The sequence below is a fragment of the Pantherophis guttatus genome, chromosome 7 (assembly GCF_059756535.1).
Source record: "Pantherophis guttatus breed Tessera chromosome 7, ASM5975653v1, whole genome shotgun sequence".
Classification (NCBI taxonomy): Eukaryota; Metazoa; Chordata; class Lepidosauria; order Squamata; family Colubridae; genus Pantherophis; species Pantherophis guttatus.
Window position 1 is genome coordinate 2,619,592 of NC_142069.1, and position 20,127 is coordinate 2,639,718.

At 47.7% G+C, this 20,127-nt stretch overlaps 1 protein-coding gene across 1 annotated transcript in view; it reads right to left on the bottom strand.

Annotated features, from left to right (window-relative positions):
• The window catches only part of LOC148112744 (uncharacterized), a 38,586-nt gene that overhangs the window by 868 nt on the left and 17,591 nt on the right, over positions 1-20,127 (bottom strand). The window contains exons 5-19 of the mRNA XM_087874396.1: positions 19,560-19,676; positions 19,339-19,400; positions 18,175-18,291; positions 16,911-17,096; positions 15,565-15,667; positions 13,833-13,974; positions 11,488-11,671; positions 10,823-10,922; positions 9,266-9,384; positions 9,026-9,063; positions 6,608-6,720; positions 6,040-6,188; positions 3,858-3,952; positions 1,591-1,669; positions 814-922 (exon numbers count right to left, since the gene is read on the bottom strand). Of these exons, the coding sequence (XP_087730522.1) occupies positions 814-922; positions 1,591-1,669; positions 3,858-3,952; positions 6,040-6,188; positions 6,608-6,720; positions 9,026-9,063; positions 9,266-9,384; positions 10,823-10,922; positions 11,488-11,671; positions 13,833-13,974; positions 15,565-15,667; positions 16,911-17,096; positions 18,175-18,291; positions 19,339-19,400; positions 19,560-19,676 (1,713 nt within the window). The remainder of the gene's footprint in view (positions 1-813; positions 923-1,590; positions 1,670-3,857; positions 3,953-6,039; positions 6,189-6,607; positions 6,721-9,025; positions 9,064-9,265; positions 9,385-10,822; positions 10,923-11,487; positions 11,672-13,832; positions 13,975-15,564; positions 15,668-16,910; positions 17,097-18,174; positions 18,292-19,338; positions 19,401-19,559; positions 19,677-20,127) is intronic.

Genomic DNA, 20,127 nt, shown 5'->3' on the forward strand with positions numbered 1-20,127 from the left:
TCATCTCTTTCCTTCCTTCCTTCCTTCCATCTCATCTCCTTTCTTCCTTCTTATTTCCTTCCTTCCTTCTCATCTCCTTCCTTCCTTCTCCTTCCTTCCTTCCATCTCATCTCCTTCTTTCTTCTCATTTCCTTCCTTCCTTCTCATTTCCTTCCTTTCTTCCTTCTCATTTCCTTCCTTTCTTCTCATCTTTCCTCCCTTCTCATTTCCTTCCTTTATCTTTCTTTCCTTCCTTCCTTCCTTCTCATCTCCTTCTTTCTTCTCATTTCCTTCCTTCCTTCTCATCTTTCCTTTCTTCTCATTTCCTTCCTTTCTTCCTTCTCATTTCCTTCCTTCCTTCTCATCTTTCTTTCCTTCCTTCCTTCCTTCTCATCTCTTTCCTTCCTTCTCATCTCCTTCCTTCCTTCCTTCTTTCCTTCCTTCTTTCCTTCCTTCCTTCCTTCCTTCCTTCCTTCCTTCCTTCCTTCCTTCCTCTTTCTCCCTTCCTTCCTTAGCAATAGCACTTAGACTTATATACTGCTTCACAAGTGCTTTTACAGCCCTCTCTAAGTGGTTTACACAGTGTCAGCCTGTTGCCCCAAACAATCTGGGTCCTCATTTTACCGACCTCGGAAGAACCTAGAATCCTCCTCTTTCTCCTCCCACTCCTCTCTGCAAACCCCCTTCCTTCTAGCTCTGATGATGTTACCTAGTTGCGTCATGAAACGTCCGCAAGAAAACCACCAGGCTCAGAGAGCACCGAGGACCCCACAGCTCCACCCTGAGTTACCAATATTCTCTTCTCTTGCAATCAACGTCTGTCAAAGTTCTCACCTTGGAAGTAATCACACTTGCCATCCATGAAGATGTAATTCATGAGGACCACGCTGAACATGCTCGCATAGACATGGAGGTCGCTGAAGACCAGAATGAAGTCGGTGGGCTGCCCCAAAAGAAAAGAACGAATCAACCTCCAAACAGCCACAAGGACGAACAGCTGAAATCCCAACGGCCTCCTTTTTTACAATATTTTTTATGAAAGTTGTCAAAGGAATATATATATAAGAATGAAGAGAGAGAGAGAGAGATATAGGGAGAGAGAGAGACAGAGCGAGAGAGAGAGAGAGAGAGATAAAGAGAGAGATTGAGATAGAGATAGATAGATAGAGATAGATGGAGATAGATAGATAGATAGATGATAGATAGATAGATAGATAGATAGATAGATAGATAGATAGATAGATAGATAATATGGATAGTCCTCTGTTTACAACCATTCATTCAATGACCATTCAAAATTATGATGATGCTGAATGAGGGGACATACGACACACATACCCCGCCTAAACATATTCTTTGGGAACTATTGAGGAGGAACTGTCTTCACCCTCTTTCTCACACACAAACTTATCTGACCTTCATTGTCTCTTGCTCCCCTGGAATGCAGCCCCTCCCTCCTGGGAATCCAGAACTAGATATTCTCTATTCCAGGGTGACCCGAGGGGAGACCCAGGCTGAGAATCAGAAGGATGGGTCCCATTCCCAGGAACTGGAAAGACCCCTCTCTGGAAGACGGTGGATCTCTCCGCAGATTCTCCCTCGGTTACTCACGTAAAACACGGTGAAGAGCACCAGGATGGGTATCTGCAACATGCAGACTTGAACCGCGATGCAGTTGCCGATCTCAATGCTTCAAGAGGAGGACAAAAAGAGGGATATAGGTGAGGTGCAGCTCAGGAACGCTGGACATCCCTGCTTCCCATAATCCCCAGCCACCCGAGACATCCCCCAGCTGGATTTGTACACTTCCCAACCATTTCCATATTCAGCATTTGGATGGGGGCATGCATTGACATCTATGGGTAGCATAAGACCTACTTTCCCCATAAAAGGAAATTTGTAAGGCGTGTTGGGCTGAGAGTGAGTGACAGGCTCAAAATCAAATGTGGTTTATGGGGAACTTGAGCCTATCATTCATTCATTCATTCATTCATTCATTCATTCATTTTTCTTATACATGCATAAGTGCTTTTTAAACTGTGTATTATATGGGTCAATTTGCTTACACATAATAATATTTATCCAATTTCTAATCTCTACCTCTATTATCAAGCCACTGATAAAACAAGTTCCATGTTAGAAAAAATATTCCGTATCTTCCTTATCCTTTATTTTTAATGTCAACCTATCCATTTCTGCACATTCTAGTATTTTTTTTTTAATTACTCTCTCCTGTAGGTATTTCCTCATTTTTCCAGCGCTGTGCAAATACAATTCTTGCAGTTGTTAAAGACATGCAGTATTAAGTACATATTCCCTTTATCATACTAGTACTAATCCTAGTACTATACCTAAACAAAAATATTTCTGATTTATAATCTATGTGTTGCTTTAACCTTTTTTCTAGCCGTTTTCATCCAATTCTTTTTTTTTTTTTTTTTGCCTTTGCACATGTCCACCACATGTGCTAATATGTGCCCGGTGTCAGATTGCATTTCCAACATTTGGCGGACATGTTTTGGAGCATCTTTGCTAACCTTGCTGGTGACGGATGCCACCTATAAAACATTTTTTATTTCAACAAGCCGGGCTGGCCTAACTTCTCCAATTGCTTAATTTTAATTTTAATTTTAAAAGGGGTATTTTAATTGTTGGGCCAAAATTGTCTAATATGTTTTTTTAAACTGTTCTTATATTTTTGTAGTCTGTGTGTTTACCTTTGGCTGTTCACCGCCCTGAGTCCTTCGGGAGAAGGGCGGTATATAAATTTAAATAAATAAAAATAAAATTAAAAAAAATTGTACAAGTTTTCCTTATGAGTAGTTGCTTGAATCTATTATTCAAAGGACCAACTTTTCCCAGTTAGATCTACTCAACCCACCAGAGTGGGGAGGCAGGGGATGTTGGGGAGGCCCTCTCTTAAGGAGGTCCATCTGATGGGACCAAGAAGAAGAGCCTTCTCTATGGTGGCTCCCTCCCTGTGGAACATCATCAATCAGATTGACATGGCACTTTGACATCCTTCCAAAAAGTCACCCTTGGAATATTTGCAAGCCAGTTTTGGTGGCCGCAATGTAAAAAAGATGTTGAGACTCTAGAAAGAGTGCAGAGAAGAGCAACCAAGATGATTAGGGGACCGGAGGCTAAAACATATGAAGAACGGTTGCAGGAACTGGGTATGTCTAGTTTAATGAAGAAAAGGACTAGAGCAGACATGATAGCAGCATTCCAATATCTCAGGGGTTGCCCCAAAGAAGAGGGAGTCAAACTATTCCCCAAAACACCCGAAGGCAGGACAAGAAGCAATGGATGGAAACTAACCAAGGAAAGAAGCAACCTGAAACTATGGAGAAATTTCCTAATGGTGAGAACAGCTGGCCATCAGAAGCTGTGGATGCTCCATCACTAGAGGTTCTTAAGAAGAGATTGGACAACCATGTGTCTGAAATGGTACTATAGGCTCTCCTGCCTGAGTAGGGGGTTGGATTAGAAGACCTCCAAGGATCCTTCCAACTCTGATATTCTGGCCCTGAAGACTTGGTTTTGCAATGGGCAGGGAGAATGTGGAGCCCATCAAGTTTGAATGTTGTCACTGGGATGTGGGTTGATTGGGGTTTGTATTGAGGTTTTATTTCTCCAAGTCACCTGGAGTCACGATGAGTCAGTTGGGTAGCCATATCAGTTGTCTTAATGAACCTTAGCATCTCCACATCTACTTCTGGCTGCTGATGTCTACTCAAAGAGGCCAAGGTTGAGAAACAATGATCTACTCCAACGTCAAAAGACTAAGACGTTCAAAACTAAGATATTCTTCCAACGGGGACTTTCACAACCAATCCTTATCAGATCAACAAAATTCTGCAGAAGGACCCACCTACCTCAAACTGAGATTGTTCTGCAAAGCAAACTGGATTCCGTTGATCAGCTCCGGAATCTCGGGCACCATGGCCAGCACGGTCACGCCGATGAAATACTGGAAGACGAGGAGAGAACTCAAGGTTAGATCCACCTCGGCAGACAGGATCGATCACCGCCATTCAACAAAGGGCTGGACAAGGCAGTGAGTGAAGAAGAAGAAGAAGAAGGAGGAGGAGGAGGAGGAGGAGGAGGAGGAGGAGGAGGAGGAGAAGAAGGAAAGAAGAAGAAGAAGGAGGAGGAGGAGGAGGAGGATGAGGAGGAGGAGGAGGAGGAGGAGGAGGAGGAGGAGAAGAAGAAGAAGAAGAAGAAGAAGAAGAAGAAGAAGAAGAGAAGAAGGAGGAGGAGGAGGAGGAGAAGGAGAAAAGAAGAAGAAGAAGAAGAAGAAGGAGGAGGAGGAGGAGGAGGAGGAGGAGGAGGAGGAGAAGGAGAAGAAGGAGAAAAGAAGAAGAAGAAGAAGAAGAGAAGAAGAAGGAGGAGGAGGAGGAGGAGAAGGAAAGAAGAAGAAGAAGGAGGAGGAGGAGAAGAAGAAGAAGAAGAAGGAGGAGGAGGAGGAGGAGGAGGAGGAGGAGAAAAGAAGAAGAAGAAGGAGGAGGAGGAGGAGGAGGAGGAGGAGAAGAAGGAGAAAAGAAGAAGAAGAAGAAGAAGAGAAGGAGGAGGAGGAGGAGGAGGAGGAGAAAAGAAGAAGAAGGAGGAGGAGGAGGAGGAGGAGGAAAAGGAGGAGGAGGAGGAGAAGGAGAAGAAGGAGAAAAGAAGAAGAAGGAGGAGGAGGAGGAGGAGGAGGAGGAGGAAAAGGAGAAGGAGAAGAAAAGAAGAAGAAGGAGGAGGAGGAGGAGAAGAAGGAGAAAAGAAGAAGAAGGAAGAAGAAGGAGGAGGAGGAGGAGGAGGAGGAGGAGGAGGAGGAGGAGAAGGAGAAGAAAAGAAGAAGAAGGAGGAGGAGGAGGAGGAGGAGAAGGAGAAGGAGAAAAGAAGAAGAAGAAAAGGAGGAGGAGAAGGAGAAGAAGAAAAGAAGAAGAAGAAAAGAAGGAGGAGAAAAGAAGAAGAAGAAGAGAAGAAGAAGGAGGAGGAGGAGGAGAAGAAGGAAAGAAGAAGAAGAAGGAGGAGGAGGAGGAGGAGGAGGAGGAGGAGAAGAAGAAAAGAAGAAGAAGAAGAAGAAGAAGGAGGAGGAGGAGGAGAAGGAGAAGGAGGAGGAGAAAAGAAGAAGAAGAAGAAAAGAAGGAGGAGAAGAAGAAGAAAAGAAGAAGAAGGAGGAGGAGGAGGAGGAGGAGAAGGAGAAAAGAAGAAGAAGAAGAAGATGACTACTGTGAGGTCCTTGGTGCTCTCTGAGCTGGATGGTTTTCTTGCAGATGTTTCATGACCCAACTAGGTAACATCATCAGTGCTAGAAGGGAGTGGGGCTTGCAAGGAGGAGGAGGAGGAGGAAGAAGAAGAGGAAGAGGACAATGACTCTGGAGTTCTTGGTGTTCTCTGAGCTTGGTAGTCTTTTTGCAGGCATTTCATGACCCAACTAGGTAACATCATCAATGCTAGAAGGGAATGGGGTTTGTGGACAGGAGGAGGAGGAGGAGGAGGATGACAATTGCAAGCATCCTTGGTGCTGAGCTTTGTGGTTTTCTTGCAGATGTTGCAATGATCAATGCTCTAGCACTGATGAAGTTACAGAGTTGGGTCATGAAACGTCTACAAGCAAACGGCTAAGCTCAGAGAACACAAAGGATTCCTCCCCTTCCTCTTCGCAAACCCAACTCCCTTCTAGCACTGATAATGTTACCTCGTTGGGTCATGAAACGTCTGCAAGAAAACCACCAGGTTCAGAGAGCACCAAGGACCCTCCACAGATTCTCCTCCTCCTCTTGCAACTCCTTTTCCTCTACCTTTTCTTCTTCTCCTCAATTTCCCAAATCCCACTCCCTTCTAGCACTGATAATGTTACCTAGTTGGCTCATGAAACATCTTCAAGGCAACCACCAAGCTCAGAGAGCACCAAGGACCCCACAGGTCATCCATTTACCTGGAAACGACGAGAATTTCCCACCCACCGGTCATCCTCCCCCCTCCCCGATCTCCCCGCCACCCCGTTGGGCACCTTCTGAAGACGCATCTCAGGGACTTCGCCCAGCCGCCCCCCCCTTCTCCCTTCCTTACCTGAGAGACGGGCGAGTTGTTCAGAATGGGGCTGATGTGCTCGGTGGCCAGATCGGCACAGGCGGACATGCCCAGGGTGGCCACCAGAAGAATGACCACGGCTCTCCAGCGGGACCAGTGGACTACTGCGCTGTGGTGGTGACCAGGCACTACGAGAAAGCCAGAAAAGGGTCCTCAGTGGTGGGGATGAGGGGGGCCTGTCCTCATCTCTGGCTCAACGTGGACCCCCCCCAAAAAAAGTTTATTTCTACGGCAAGGTGGAAGGAAAGATGGGGCTGAGGTCCTAGTTTGCGGTCAAGAGGAAAATCCGACTGAAAAATTTCCTGCACAAGATGGACACCCTGCCCAAAAGGAGAAGCAAGTCCCCGATTTATAAAGCATTCGTTTAGTGGCCGTTCGAAGTTTACCACGGCCCCGAAACAAAATTGACTTGGGACCGTTTTTCACATTTAACAACCGTTGCCCTGTCCCCACGGTCACGAATCCGAAATCAGCCGATTCAATCCTCGACTTTACAACCCTCTGTCTTGCTTAGCGACGTGGAACCATCGCGGCCGAGACAACTTACTGTGGCAGTCGCTGATGTGGATGTCGTAGATGTGGGAGTGGGTCTTCAGGGTGAAGACGAGCCCGATGAAATACGCGGCCGGGAGCATCAAGGACACCGTGTAGACCAGGGGTCTGCCATGTGGAAAGCAATACGCAAGAGTACAGAACAACAGAGTCCGGAGGGGACCTTGGAGGTCTTCTAGTCCAACCCCCTACTCAAGCAGGAAACCCTATATACCATTTCAGACAAGTAGCTGTCTAGTCTCTTCTTTAAAAACCTCCAGTGATGGAGCACCCGCAACTTCTGGTGGCAAGGAGTTCCACTGGTTAATTGTTTTCACCGTCAGGAAATTTCTCCTTAATTCCAGCTTGCTTCTCTCCTTGATGAGTTTCCATCCGTTGCTTCTTCTCCTGCCTTCTGGGGCTTTGGAGAAGCTTCCCCTGGGATTGTCCTCCAGGCCAGGAAAGTTTTGAAGTTTTGACTAACTTCCTGATCGGGGGCCTTCTGGATGGGCTGGGACTACAGCTCCCATATTCCTTGACAGCTGGGATTTGGTGATTTGTAATCCCACCCATTTAGAGACTCCCACTTTGGAGAAGGTTGGCTCAGGAAGATTATCTGAAAGGGCTTAGACTAGGGGTGTCCAACCTTGGCCACTTTTAAGACGTGTGGACTTCAACTCCCATAATTCCCCAGCCAGCATGCTATTAGCACTATTGAGGGAATCTGATGGCTTGCTAGCTAAGTGTTTTGTGAGAACAAGGTCACAAAGAAATCCCCAACTCCTCTGACCAATCATTGGAAGGGAGGAGCATATCAACGTGGACAGTTAGTTTGGTCTAGGTGACAGTGAGTTCTAGTCCTGCCGTAGGTACGAAAGCCGGCTGGGTGACTTTGGGCCAATCACCAGGAGACGGGGAGTTCTAGTTCTGCCTTAGGTATGAAAGCCGGCTGGGTAACTTTGGGCCAATCACCAGGAGTTGGTGAGTTCTAGTCCTGCCTTTAGTCATAAATGTCAGCTGGGTGACTTTGAGCCAATTACCAGGGGACAGGGAGTTCTAGTCCCGCCTTAGGCATGAAAGCTGGTTGGGGAACTTTGGGCCAATCACCAGGAGATGGGGAGTTCTAGTCCTGCCTTGGGCATGAAAGCCGCCTGGGTGACTTTGAGCCAATCACCAGGAGACGGGGAGTTCTAGTCCTGCCTTAGGCATGAAAGCCGGCTGGGTGACTTTGGGCCAATCACCAGGAGTTAGTGAGTTCTAGTCCTGCCTTTAGTCATAAATGTCAGCTGGGTGACTTTGAGCCAATCACTAGGAGATGGTGAGTCGCCGGTTGGGTGACTTTGGGCCAATCATCAGGGGACAGGGAGTTCTAGTCCTGCCTTAGGCATGAAAGCCGGCTGGGTGACTTTGGGCCAATCACCAGGAGACGGGGAGTTCTAGTCCCTCCTTAGGCATGAAAGCTGGTTGGGTGACTTTGGGCCAATCACCAGGGGACAAAGAGTTCTAGTCCCGCCTTAGGCATGAAAGCCGGTTGGGTGACTTTGGTCCAATCACCAGGGGACAGGGAGTTCTAGTCCTGCCTTAGGTATGAAAGCCGGTTGGGTGACTTTGGGCCAATCACCAGGGGACAGGGAGTTCTAGTCCTGCCTTTAGTCATAAATGTCAGCTGGGTGACTTTGGGCCAATCACCAGGGGACAGGGAGTTCTAGTCCTGCCTTAGGCATGAAAGCCGGTTGGGTGACTTTGGGCCAATCACCAGGGGACAGGGAGTTCTAGTCCTGCCTTAGGCATGAAAGTCGGTTGGGTGACTTTGGGCCAATCACCAGGGGACAGGGAGTTCTAGTCCTGCCTTTAGTCATAAATGTCAGCTGGGTGACTTTGGGCCAATCACCAGGGGACAGGGAGTTCTAGTCCTGCCTTAGGCATGAAAGCCGGTTGGGTGACTTTGGTCCAATCACCAGGGGACAGGGAGTTCTAGTCCTGCCTTAGGCAAGAAAGCTGGCTGGGTGACTTTGGGCCAGTCCCTCTCCCTCTCTCTCTCTCTCTCTCTCTCTCTCACACACACACACACACACACACACACACCAGCCCACTTCACAGGATAGTTGCTGTGAGGAAAACCGGAGGAGAACGTTGTGTCGGATGATTTGTAATCTGCCTGGAGACATCTTGTAAGCGAGAGGGACAGCACAGAAATTTAAATACATACATAAATACGTTCGCCGCCTTGAGTTATTTGTAAATGCAATGAAGGCGGCATGCAAATAAATAAAAATGAAGATGAAAATAAAATAACAAACTAAAATATAAAATAACAAATAAAATAAAAATAAAATAAAATATTAAAAGAAATAATAAATAAAATAATAATAAAATAAATCATAACATAACATAAACATAAACATATAAAATCTTCTCCGCAAGAGCTACTCACTCAATATGGCTGTAGTAGAGAGTCCCATTGTTCTCCATCTACCAAGACAGAACAATGCCACCTTAAGATCCTCAGGTGTGTCGGGACTACAAATCCAAGCCTCCCCAGCCCACCTGGGAACCGCCAACCCAGGTGCCAAGGCTCCGAGGCATCGGGTTTCATCCGCGGCTGAAAGGATGCAGGAATGGCTTGCTCTGAACGGGCCGTTTTTGAAACCCGCGGGAAGCTCATCCTGCTTACCAAATCGAAGTGGCAGCTCTGGCAGACGTAGTGCCCGGGTAGCTCCTGGGTAAAATTCTGGCATTCCCCGCAGACCAGCCTTCCGTAGACTTTGGAGAAGAGAGTCGGGGCAAACACACCTGGCAGGGAAAGGAATACGGTGAGGAGCGTTCACATGCGATGCCACCCTGGAGGGCAAAACCATCCAGGTCACAGGGCAGTGGCTGATTGGCACAGTACAGAGAATCCCTTATAGGTCGTAGTCTGGATCTCAGTTCCTTGTTGTGGCCTGTCGGCCACCGGCACCTTCAGCAGCTGAATCAGAGGAGGAGGAGGAGGAGGAGGTGGGGGAGTCCATGTTGTGGCTCCGTTACCTGAGCCTGTGTCATCGGCAGGAGAGGACTCTGAGAGTGAAGGGGAGAGTTGGCAAGGCCTCCCTCTCCAGGACCCTCCTCTCTGGCAATGCCTTCAGTGTCCGCCGAAGGGCAAGAGATAGGGCCGGGGCCAAGCACGTCCACGCAGCCACAGGTGGACAGTGATGAGGGTAATGAGTCTTGGCTGGATCCACGCCAGCGTCGCAGAGATAAGCCCGCGCAACAGAAGAAAAGGTGCGCCAGAGATTAGGCTGAGTCACTGGACCACACCCCACAGGGTATAAAAGGGAGCGTGGTGGCCAGTCAAACCTTGTGACGAACAACGCTGAAAGCTTCCACGCCATTCTGCATTGCCGGACTTTCGCTATAGACTTTGCTGGATTATCTCTGGACTTGATTGACTCCGTAATTATTGAGCTGTTTCTTTTGATGTACCAGAAGTGGGGAGAAGTTATCTCTCCTCTTTGTAAATAATAAACTCTTGGCAGGCAGCCACTGGGTTGTTGCCAAGTTCTGTTATCATAAGGAAAAGGATTTTGCCGGCTGGTTTGGTCTTTAACCCTTGAACGTCTGTTGGTGTGTGTGCGTGTGGTTGGGGACAGAACAGTCGGGGTCAGCATCAAGGCAACCTGAGAGCTCCGAGGGGGAAGAGGGAATGGAGGTGGCAGAGAGAGAGAGAGACGAAGGAGGAGCCTGGGCTGTCCCTCAGCCCTCCGATGGAGAGTCAACAGCCCCCAGGTCTGGAGGTGGCTGATGAGGAGGAGGAGGAACAGCTGGGTCTAGTGCCTGATGCACAGAAGGCAGAGGAGAGGAGAACAGTGGAAATCTATAGGCCGGTCCTCGGGATGGAAGAGCCACCGCTGCTAGCGAGGCCCCACCCTAGCTCTGGGGATAAAAGGCAGAAGGCGGAGATGAATATGTGGGGAAGACGACTATTCACCTCCCTGCCGGATGGTCTATCCACCCATCCATCCATCCATCCATCCATCCATCCATCCATCCATCCATCCAATATGTATTTCTATTAGGGATGATTCGGGATTGATCAGATCCCTCTAGAAACTCTTCCATTAGATGCAGAAAGGGCTTGTCAGCTCAAAACTGCGATGTTTCAGCTCCGCATTCATCAAACCTGAAATAATTTGTGCTTCCTTATCAAAAAAATGAGTGTGTGAAGTGGGGTTTGGACCCCCGCAGAGCTTACCCCCCACCGACAGAAACAAGAGAGCGGAGCTGATCCCGGCCGATCGGCTGTTGAACCTTTGCTCTTGATGTCGGATGCCGCCAATCACCATGCAGAGGCCCTGCGAGAGAAGGGGGGAGGGAGAAGGTGAGAGAGAGGGAGGGAGAGGGGGAGGGAGAGAGAGAGAGGGAGGGAGAGAGAGGGAGATGAAGAGGGAGGAAGGGAGAGGGAGGGAGGGAGAAGGAGAGAGAGGGGGAGGGAGGGAGGAAGAGGGAGGGAGGGAGAAGGAGAGAGGGAGGGAGGAAGATGGAGAGGGAGAGAGAGAGAGGGAGGGAGGGAGAATGAGAGAGGGGGAGGGAGAGAGGGAGGGAGGGAGAAGGAGAGATAGAGAGAGGAAGGGAGAGGAGGGAGACGGAGGGAGGGAGGGAGGAGAGAGAGAGAGAGGGAGAGATAGAGAGGGAAGGAGGAAGACAGAGAGGGAGGAGAGAGGGAGGGAGACGGAAAGGGAGGCAGAGAGAGGGAGGGAGGGAAAAGGAGAGAGAGAGAGAGAGGGGGAGAGAGAGAAGGAGAAGCGCTTTCGATCTCTTGGGGGAATCCTTACATAGGATTCCCCCCAACCCAACCCCCAAAGCCAAAAATGGACCTTGGAGACCCCATGGAAACGGGCCGGTAAGGCTCAGACTCACCGGGACGAAAAGGACGCAGCCCAAGAGGGTCCCGGTCAGGGCGGACTTGACGATCTCCTCGTAGCACTTGTTCTTCTCGCGAGCCCCCTTGATGAGGGCCGTGATGTAGAAGGTCAGCTCCGTGATGGAGCCAAAGGTGGCGTTGACCACGGCCCCCACCGCAAAGTTGCTCTGGGCCGAGATGCTGGAGGAGAAAGGCGAAGGGGGGGGTGTCTCACGGATAGAGCCGAGGAGCCCATCTTGAGGGTCTTCCTAGGCTCCTCAAGGAAGAGAATAACGGAATGACCGAGTCGGAAGGGACCTCGGAGGTCTTCTAGTCCAGCCCTTTGCTCAGGCAGGAAACCCTACAACCACTTCAGACAAATGGTTGTCCAATCTCTTCTTAAAAACTTCCAGTGTTGGAGCAGCCACAACATCTGGTGGCAAGGAGTTCCACTGGTTAATTATTCTCATTGCCAGGAAATTTCTCTAGAGTTCTCTAGACTGGGAGAAGACCGATGGCCATTCGTGCGGACAAAAGGTCCCTGACCTTTGACCTCAAAGGAACCTTTAAGGGTTACTCTGACATCCAGTCCTTCGGCTCTACGACTAGATAATCCGATACCCTTGCTTAGCAAAACTGGACCTAATACAGTTAGTCCTCGATTTACGACCACAATCGAGGCCCCATATTTCTGCCGCTAAGCGCGACAGTTGTTAAGTGAATTTTACCCCATTTTTACGACCTTTCTTGCTGCCGTTGCTAAGCGAATCACTGCCGTTGTTAAGTGAATAATAACCCGGCCGTTAAATGAATCTGGCTTCCCCTGCTGGCTTTGCTTCTCAAAAGGTCGCAAATGGGAATCAACTTGACCCCGGGACATGCAACCGTTATAAGTATGAGTCAGCTGCCGAGCGTCTGAATTTTGATCACCTGACCATGGGGAGACAGCAGTGGTCGTAAGTGTGAACAACGGTCCTAAATCCCTTTTTTTCAGTAGCCCAAAATCAGAGTCACGATGACCAACGGAAGGACACTATAGGTTCTCCTCCTTCAGCAGGGGGCTGGAATAGAAGACCTCCAAGGTCCCCTTCTGTCTCTATTCTATTCTTAAGTCTAAGGAGATCTGACGGTTCATGTGTCAGGAAAATGCATCTGGTCACTAAATGAACTGCTATAAGCCGAGGGCTATTTGAACTTTGGATTCAGTTTGGAAGCCAATGAAGAGATCAGGAATCTGCGCAGAGATGGATAGACTAACATTCAAATTAAAAGATAAGGAAGAAACAGAACATTTTATAACACGGGACTTATTTTATCAGCGGCTCGATAAAAGAGGTAGAAATTAGAAAAGATTATTGTTATGGAAAAGTAAATGAGGAAAGATTATTACTATATATAAGCAAGTATCATCATCATCATCATCATCATCATCATCATCATCATCATTATTCATTATTTATATAGCAAGATCCTGGTGGCGCAGCAGACTAATAGCCTGTTATTAACATTCAGTTGCCTGCAATTACTGCAAGTTCGAATCTCGACAGGCTCAAGGTTATATAATAATATAATATAATATAATATAATATAATATAATATAATATAATATAATATAATATAATATAATATAATATAATATAATATAATATAATATAATGCAATATAATGCAATATAATGCAATATAATATTATAATATTATAATATTATAATATAATATAATATAATATAATATAATATAATATAATATAATATAATATAATATAATATAATATAATATAATATAATATAATATAATATAATATAATATAATAATATAGAGCCTGGATAGCTCTGCAGACAAAGGCACTGTAATTTAACACCAGCTGTCTGCAATTACTGTAAGTTCGAATCTCGCCAAGGCTCAAGGTCGACTCAGCCTTCCATCCTTTCTAAGGGAGGTAAATTGAGGACCCAGTTTGTGGGGGCAATAAGCTGACTTTGTATAAATATACAAAAAGTATGAAGGCTATTGCTTAACGCATTGTAAGCCGCCCTGAGTCTCCGGAGAAGGGCGGCATATAAATCAAATTTAAAAAATAAAAATAAAAATAAATTATTAATTCAATTTGTATGCCACCCCTCTCCGAAGACTCCAAAGATTATTATTATTATTATTATTATTATTACTATCACTACTAACATGACTATTATGATTGAACAACACACTGTTGACTAAATACTTTTGTGTAAAAATGTATAAATATTAAAAAAATAAAAAAAAGAGAGAGAGGTCAGGAATCTTGAGAGCTCTAGTTTTTTATTTTTTTAAAGAGACCGGCACTTCTACTCCTTCGGACGAGAGGTCCCCATAAAGAGGCTCACCTGGCAATGGCCATGCCGATGTAGTAGGAGAGAGGCATGATGGAGAGCAGAGCCAGAGTGAACTTCGTCACGGAGCTGGTGTAGTAGTTGTGTGTATCGGCGTAGCCCAAAATCAGGGTCACGATGACCAACGGAAGGAGATCTGAAGGTTCGCGGGTCAGGAAAAAAACACCTGGAACGGGGCATTGTATGACTGGCAATAGAAGTGGTATTTAGCCGGTTCTAGCAAATCGGTAGCGGAAACTTTTGAGTAGTTCGGAGAATCGGCAAATACCACCTCTGGCTGGCCCTGGCCCTGGCCCTGGCTGCCCCGCTCCTTCCAGGAGTCCCCACGCGCCCCATTTTGGCTCCCAGGTAAGTGCAGGGAGGCCCACTAGGCCCAAAATGGGGCAGGAGGGTGTGGCGTAGGCCCCCCACAGCCCGTTTTTGTTCCCAGGGAGCTGAAGGGAGGCCTAGCCTGTAAGGCTGGGACATCCAACCCAGTGGTAAAATGTAAAATTTGTTACTACCGGTTCTGTGGACATGGCTTGGTGGGGGGGGGGGTTTAATGTGACTGGGTGGGCATGGCCAACTTTTTTTTTTTAAAAAAAACTTTTAAAAGCATTTTTTCTACAACCTTAAGAGGTTGCAGGAAAAAAATGCTTTTAAAAGCCTCTGACGATCAGGCAACTCAGCTGGGATCGTCAGAGGCTTTTAAAGGCATTTTTTTTAAAAGGCATTTTTTTTTCAGCCGAAGAGGTTCTAGAAAAAAATGCTTTTATAAAAGCCTCTGGCGATCCCAGCTGAGCCGCGCGATCATCAGAGGCTGTTTTTTTTTTAACTTTTAAAAGCATTTTTTCAGCCGAAGAGGTTGTAGAAAAAATGCTTTTAAAAGTAAAAAAAAAAACAGCCTCTGATGATCGCGCGGCTCAGTTGGGCATGGTGGGGGGGGGGCAGGGATTTTTGCTACCGGTTTTCCGAACCACCCGCTGCCATTGCTACCGGATCGGGAGATCCGGTCCGAACCGGGAGCATTTCACCCCTGATCCAATCAATCTATTTGCTGCCTCCCAGCTGATTGGCTGGGTTTTCTTTTGCTGCCCTGCACAGGAGAACGGAGCTGGTGAAAAGCAGGTTAGTGGGGTGGGGAGGGAATGGGGATTTTGCAATATCCTTCCCCTGCCACGCCCACCAAGCCACACCCACAGAACCAGTAATAAAAAATTTTGAATCCCACCACTGACCGACAGTTCATCTTACGGACATCGGTCAAAGAGAGGAATGGCTAACGTCCAGCTCAGCAGGTCTCTGAAGACCCCAGAGGTTGAGGTGTCAAGATTCGGTGTCGTCTCAAATAAACTGCATTTCAAACAAATAGTCCTTGATCAAAATCTTTCATTTATTAGGCACAACAATCGAAACTCCGACTCAGTTGCAGCCAACACTGACTTCCTGGTCCAAACCCTCCCTTTCCTTTCCCCACTGCTCTGCTTCTCATTGGCCATCTTCCAAGTCACTCTGCTGTTATCTACTACTTCAACTCAAAGGAATTTCCCCCCTCCCAACCCATCTCCTAGGGGATAGTATCTCCAGGGAAAATAAGTAGGTGAAAAGTCAAGCGTCCTCTTGCCAGATGCCCCCCACCTTCTCCTTCTTATGTCAGCACTGGAGTGAATGCAACTTGAAGTGCTGACATGAGGTGGATGCCACGGGAAATGTCCACACCTCTCCCTCCCTCCATCCAAAAGGATACTGACGGCGAAGACGTTGATCCCATCCACGGCGTATTTGTAATAATACGCGCTGACCGCCCGGTAACAGCAGAGGACCACTTCCGCATCTAAAGGGACTTCCGTCTGGAGCGGAGAAGGAAGAGAAGAGGAGAATAAACCAGATTATGCTCATTTTTTGGTTATAGGAGTGGTTTGGTTCTAGGATATTTCTCTCTCTGGGCACAATGGGAATATATCTGCTGAACAAAACTCCGCACTGGTGACAGGAAAGGCATCTGGCCATTCAAACACTCTGCTAGCTCCATTCAGTTGCCCTGACTCTACCCCGCAAGGGATTATGGGCTCATTAAAAGATGCTGCTGCCGCCGCTCATTTTTGGTTTTACTGTAGGTAGTCCTTGATATACGGCCACAATTGAGCCCCAAATTTCTGTTACTAAGCGACATCGTTGTTAAGTGGGTTTTGCCCCGTTTTTTGACATTTCTTGCCGCTGTTGTTAAGTGAATCACTGCACTTGTTCAAATGAAGAATATGTGAAGAATAGGAGCCTGAGTGGCGTAGGAGGCTAATGCCTCCTACTAAGGCAGCATTTAACATCCAGCTGCCTGCAATTACTGCGAGTTCGAATCTCACCAGGCTCGAGGTTGACTCAGCCTTCCATCCTTTCTAAGGTGGGTAAAATGAGGACCCGGATTGTGGGGGCAATAAGCTGACTTTGTATAAAATATACAAAAGTATGAAGGCTATTGCTTAACGCATTGTAAGCCGCCCTGAGTCTCCGGAGAAGGGCGGCATATAAATATAAATAAATAAAATAAATAAAATAAATGTGTGAGTTTTGGAAGCCATTTTTTTTCTTTTTAGCTTCCTAACTGCCACATATAAAACTTGGGAGTTTTATTTTCGTTGGGGATGTTTTTTGGAAGTCTTGACATGATGGTTGTTAAGTGAATCCAGCTTCCTCGTTGATTTGGCTTGTTGGAAGGTCGCAAAAGCGGATCATAACACCCCAGGATACTGCAATCTATAACGACTCTTAAATATGAGTCTTTATAGAATAAGAGAATAAGAGTTGGAAGGGACCTTGGAGGTCCTCTAGTCCAACCCCCTGCTTAGGCAGGAAACCCTGTACCATTTCAGGGGATCACGTGACCCCGGGACACTGCAACTGTCATAAATACGAGTCGGTTGCCAAGCTTCTGAATTTCGATCACGTGACCTCCGGGGGAGGGAGGCCGCAATGGTCTTAAGCATGAAAAACGGTTAAAAGTCCCTTTTTTCCCCGTGCCGTCGTAACTTCCAACGGTCACTAAACGAACCGTTGTAATTCGAGGACCGTCTGGAAAGTCCCCGTCCCCCTTCTCACCTTCCGTAGGCGCTGAATGTGGACGCACTCGGGGGGCAGGAGAAGAATCGTGGTGATGGTACGCAGGCTCATTTTGGCCGTAGGAATGAAGAAGACCAGAAGCCAGCAGACGACGCAGAGCAGAGCGTGGGCCAAGACCAGGAGAGGGAAGCCGGCCAGGAGCCAGACGTAAGTGCTACTACGCTGCTACGTAGGGTGGGAAAGAGTAAGAGTTATGAGCAGACGAGGTGGAGTATCCCCCATGGGGAGAAACACACTTCTCAGAAGCAGAATTTGATACCACGGATGGCTTACGAACAACCATGATTAAGTAGTCCTCAGTTTACGGCCACATTTGAGCCCAACGTTCGTGTTGCTAAACAAGACATTGTTAGGTGAGTTTCATCCCATTTTTACCGCCTTCCTTGCCACAGGGGTTGAGGGCATCGCGGCGGTCGTTAAGTGAATCCGGCTTCGCATGTTGGAAAGTCGCAAACGGGGATGGTGTGATCGCGGGACGTCGCAACCGTCATAAATAAGAGCCGGTTGCCGAGCGTCCTAATTTTGATCAGGGGACTACAAAGGTCGTAAGTGTGAAAAACAGTCATAAGTCACCCTTTTTTAGTGCCATTGTAATTTTGGTCACTAAACGAACCGTTTTAAGTTGAGGATTATCTGTACATTACCCCGGGGGGATCTCTCAACTTGGCAAGTTTAAGATTCCAAACATGGTGAATTTAAGACTTGTGGACTTCAACTCCCATAATTCCCTAGTCAGTCATGCTGGCTAGGGAATTCTGGGAGTTGAAGTCCACAAGTCTTAAACTCGCCATGTTCGAGACCTCTGGTTTATCCTTTGGAATTCTGGGAGTTGAAGTCCACAAATCTTAAAGTCACCAAGTTTGAGACCTCTAGTTTATTCTCTGGAATTCTGGGAGTTGAAGTCCACAAGTCTTAAACTTGCCACGTTTGAGACCTATGGAATTCTGGGAGTTGAAGTCCACAAGTCTTAAACTCGCCATGTTCGAGACCTCTGGTTTATCCTCTGGAATTCTGGGAATTGAAGTCCACAAGTCTTAAAGTCACCAAGTATGGAGATTTCCGCATTACACCATGATAAACCTGAACGTGGCATCTTATCTCACCAATCCAGAAAGAAGCTACAAAGCTTCTTGGAATGAGCATGGATCCACCACCAGCATTTCTTGGAACGATTCCGAAAAACACCCTCGCTTCTTCTCTAGCCAAGCAAAGATGGAGGCTTCCAGGACCCCAAGACCCTTACCCAGTATCCACAGCCACCCATCTTGCACGAATCCTGCCGGGGCAGCAACGGAATGGTGTCCTTCAGCACCTTGATCTCAGACGACGGCATCTGGCAATCTGGACCGGATGTTTTCATCTGGAAGAGGGAGAGAAGAGCCAATGGGATTCCTCCCTCCGAAATTTGGGCTACCTGATCTGGAGTAGGAGGATGATCCGGTGAAGAATTGTGGTTTTCCGGACCTCTTTCCTGCCGTCTGCCAATGTGGTCATCCAGAACGGAAACGCAAGTTGGGAGATACTTGATTCCAGCTTTCCCAGAATCCCCCAATCAGCTGAGATGAAGGTCATGCTGACTGGGGAAGTCTAGGACCGTGATGGCGAACCTGTGGCACGTGGAGCCATATTAGTGGGCATGCCAGCTCAGCTCTGGGGTGCATGCACGCGCCGGCCAGCTGATTTTCGGGCCTTCTGGGCCTACCAGAAGTAGGGAAACAGGCTGTTTCCTGTCTCTGGAGGGCCTGGGGGAGGTGAGGAAGGCCCGTTTTTCTTTCTTACCTGGCTCCAGATCCTCTCTGTGTATCTGGGAACGGTGAAAACAGCCTTTCCCACTCCCTTGGAGGCCCTACGGAGGCTGAAAGGGCCCATTTCCCCACTCCCGGTGGGACAGGAAGTGACATTTTTTCCTGTCCCCAGCCTCCAGAGACTCCTAGAGAGGCTCCTAGAGACTCCTAGAGAGGCTCCTAGAGACTCCTAGAGAGGCTCCTAGAGATTCCGAGAGAGGTTCTGGAGGCTGGGGACAGCAAAAAATGTCACTTCCTGTCCCACCGGGAGTTGGGAAATGGGCCCTTTCAGCCTCCGTAGGGCCTCCAAGGGAGTGGGAAAGGCTGTTTTCGCCATTCCCAGATACACAGAGAGAATTTGGAACCAGGTAAGAAAGAAAAACGGGCCTACCAGGCCATCATGTGCCAGGAGCGGGAGGGGGAGGGGGTTGCACACACATGCGCGTGGGCTCGTGCGTGCGCGACCCTCCCCCGCCCCCCCCTCTCCTGGCACGCGATGGCAAAAAGGTTAGCCATCACTGGTCTAGGATCTGGAGAAAGCCACCCCACCAGGGCGAAGAAAGATCTTTCAACCAGCCCAGAATGCCTTTCCTTCGAGGTAGGCCTCCAACTTTCATCCTTACCTTCTGAATTACTTTCCCGAACGGCCAGAGAAAATATCCGGCAAGCTTCCAGCAGAGTTTTCCTAAAATTGGGAAGAGAATCGAGGCAAAAGATGGGAGATATTCCTCCTTGGATGGACAATCGCTTCCACACACATGGACACATATGCCGCCATGTTCCTCCTAACTCAATGCTCTGATTCCTCCCATTCTCCAAGGATATTTGGCATCAACATCCTCACCGTATGGAGCTCCCAGCACCGTGAGGAACATCAGAAGGGAAACCAAGACGTAGAGGAGGGAGAGCCACCATCCAAAGAAGAGCAGGTAGAAGAGGTTGCCGCAGGTCAACATAGAACCTGGAGAAGACACAACCGCAGAGAAAGACCACAAGTCAAATTTGGACACCACCTGTCCTTCAACATTGGAAATCTTGGACACTCTGGTTCAACTGAGATCCAAGTCCATCCTTGATTCAAGGATCCAGGGTGTCCTTGACTTGCGACCACAACTGAACCCAACATTTTTATTGCAGATTAAGCTGTAAGAATGGTGAGTTGGCCTAGAGGCGAAGCTCTCGCCTCACAATCAGGAGGCTGTGAGTTCGATCCTAGGTAGAGGCAGTTATTTCTCTATCTGGGCACAATGAGGATATATCTACTGAACAAAACTCTACATTGGCAACAGGAAAGGCATCCGGCCAGTAAACACCGGCTGGCTGGGGAATTCTGGGAGTTGAAGTCCAGACCTCTTAAAGTTGCCAAGGTTGAAAAAATACTGATTTGGAGGCATTTGATCGGTTGTCGTGAG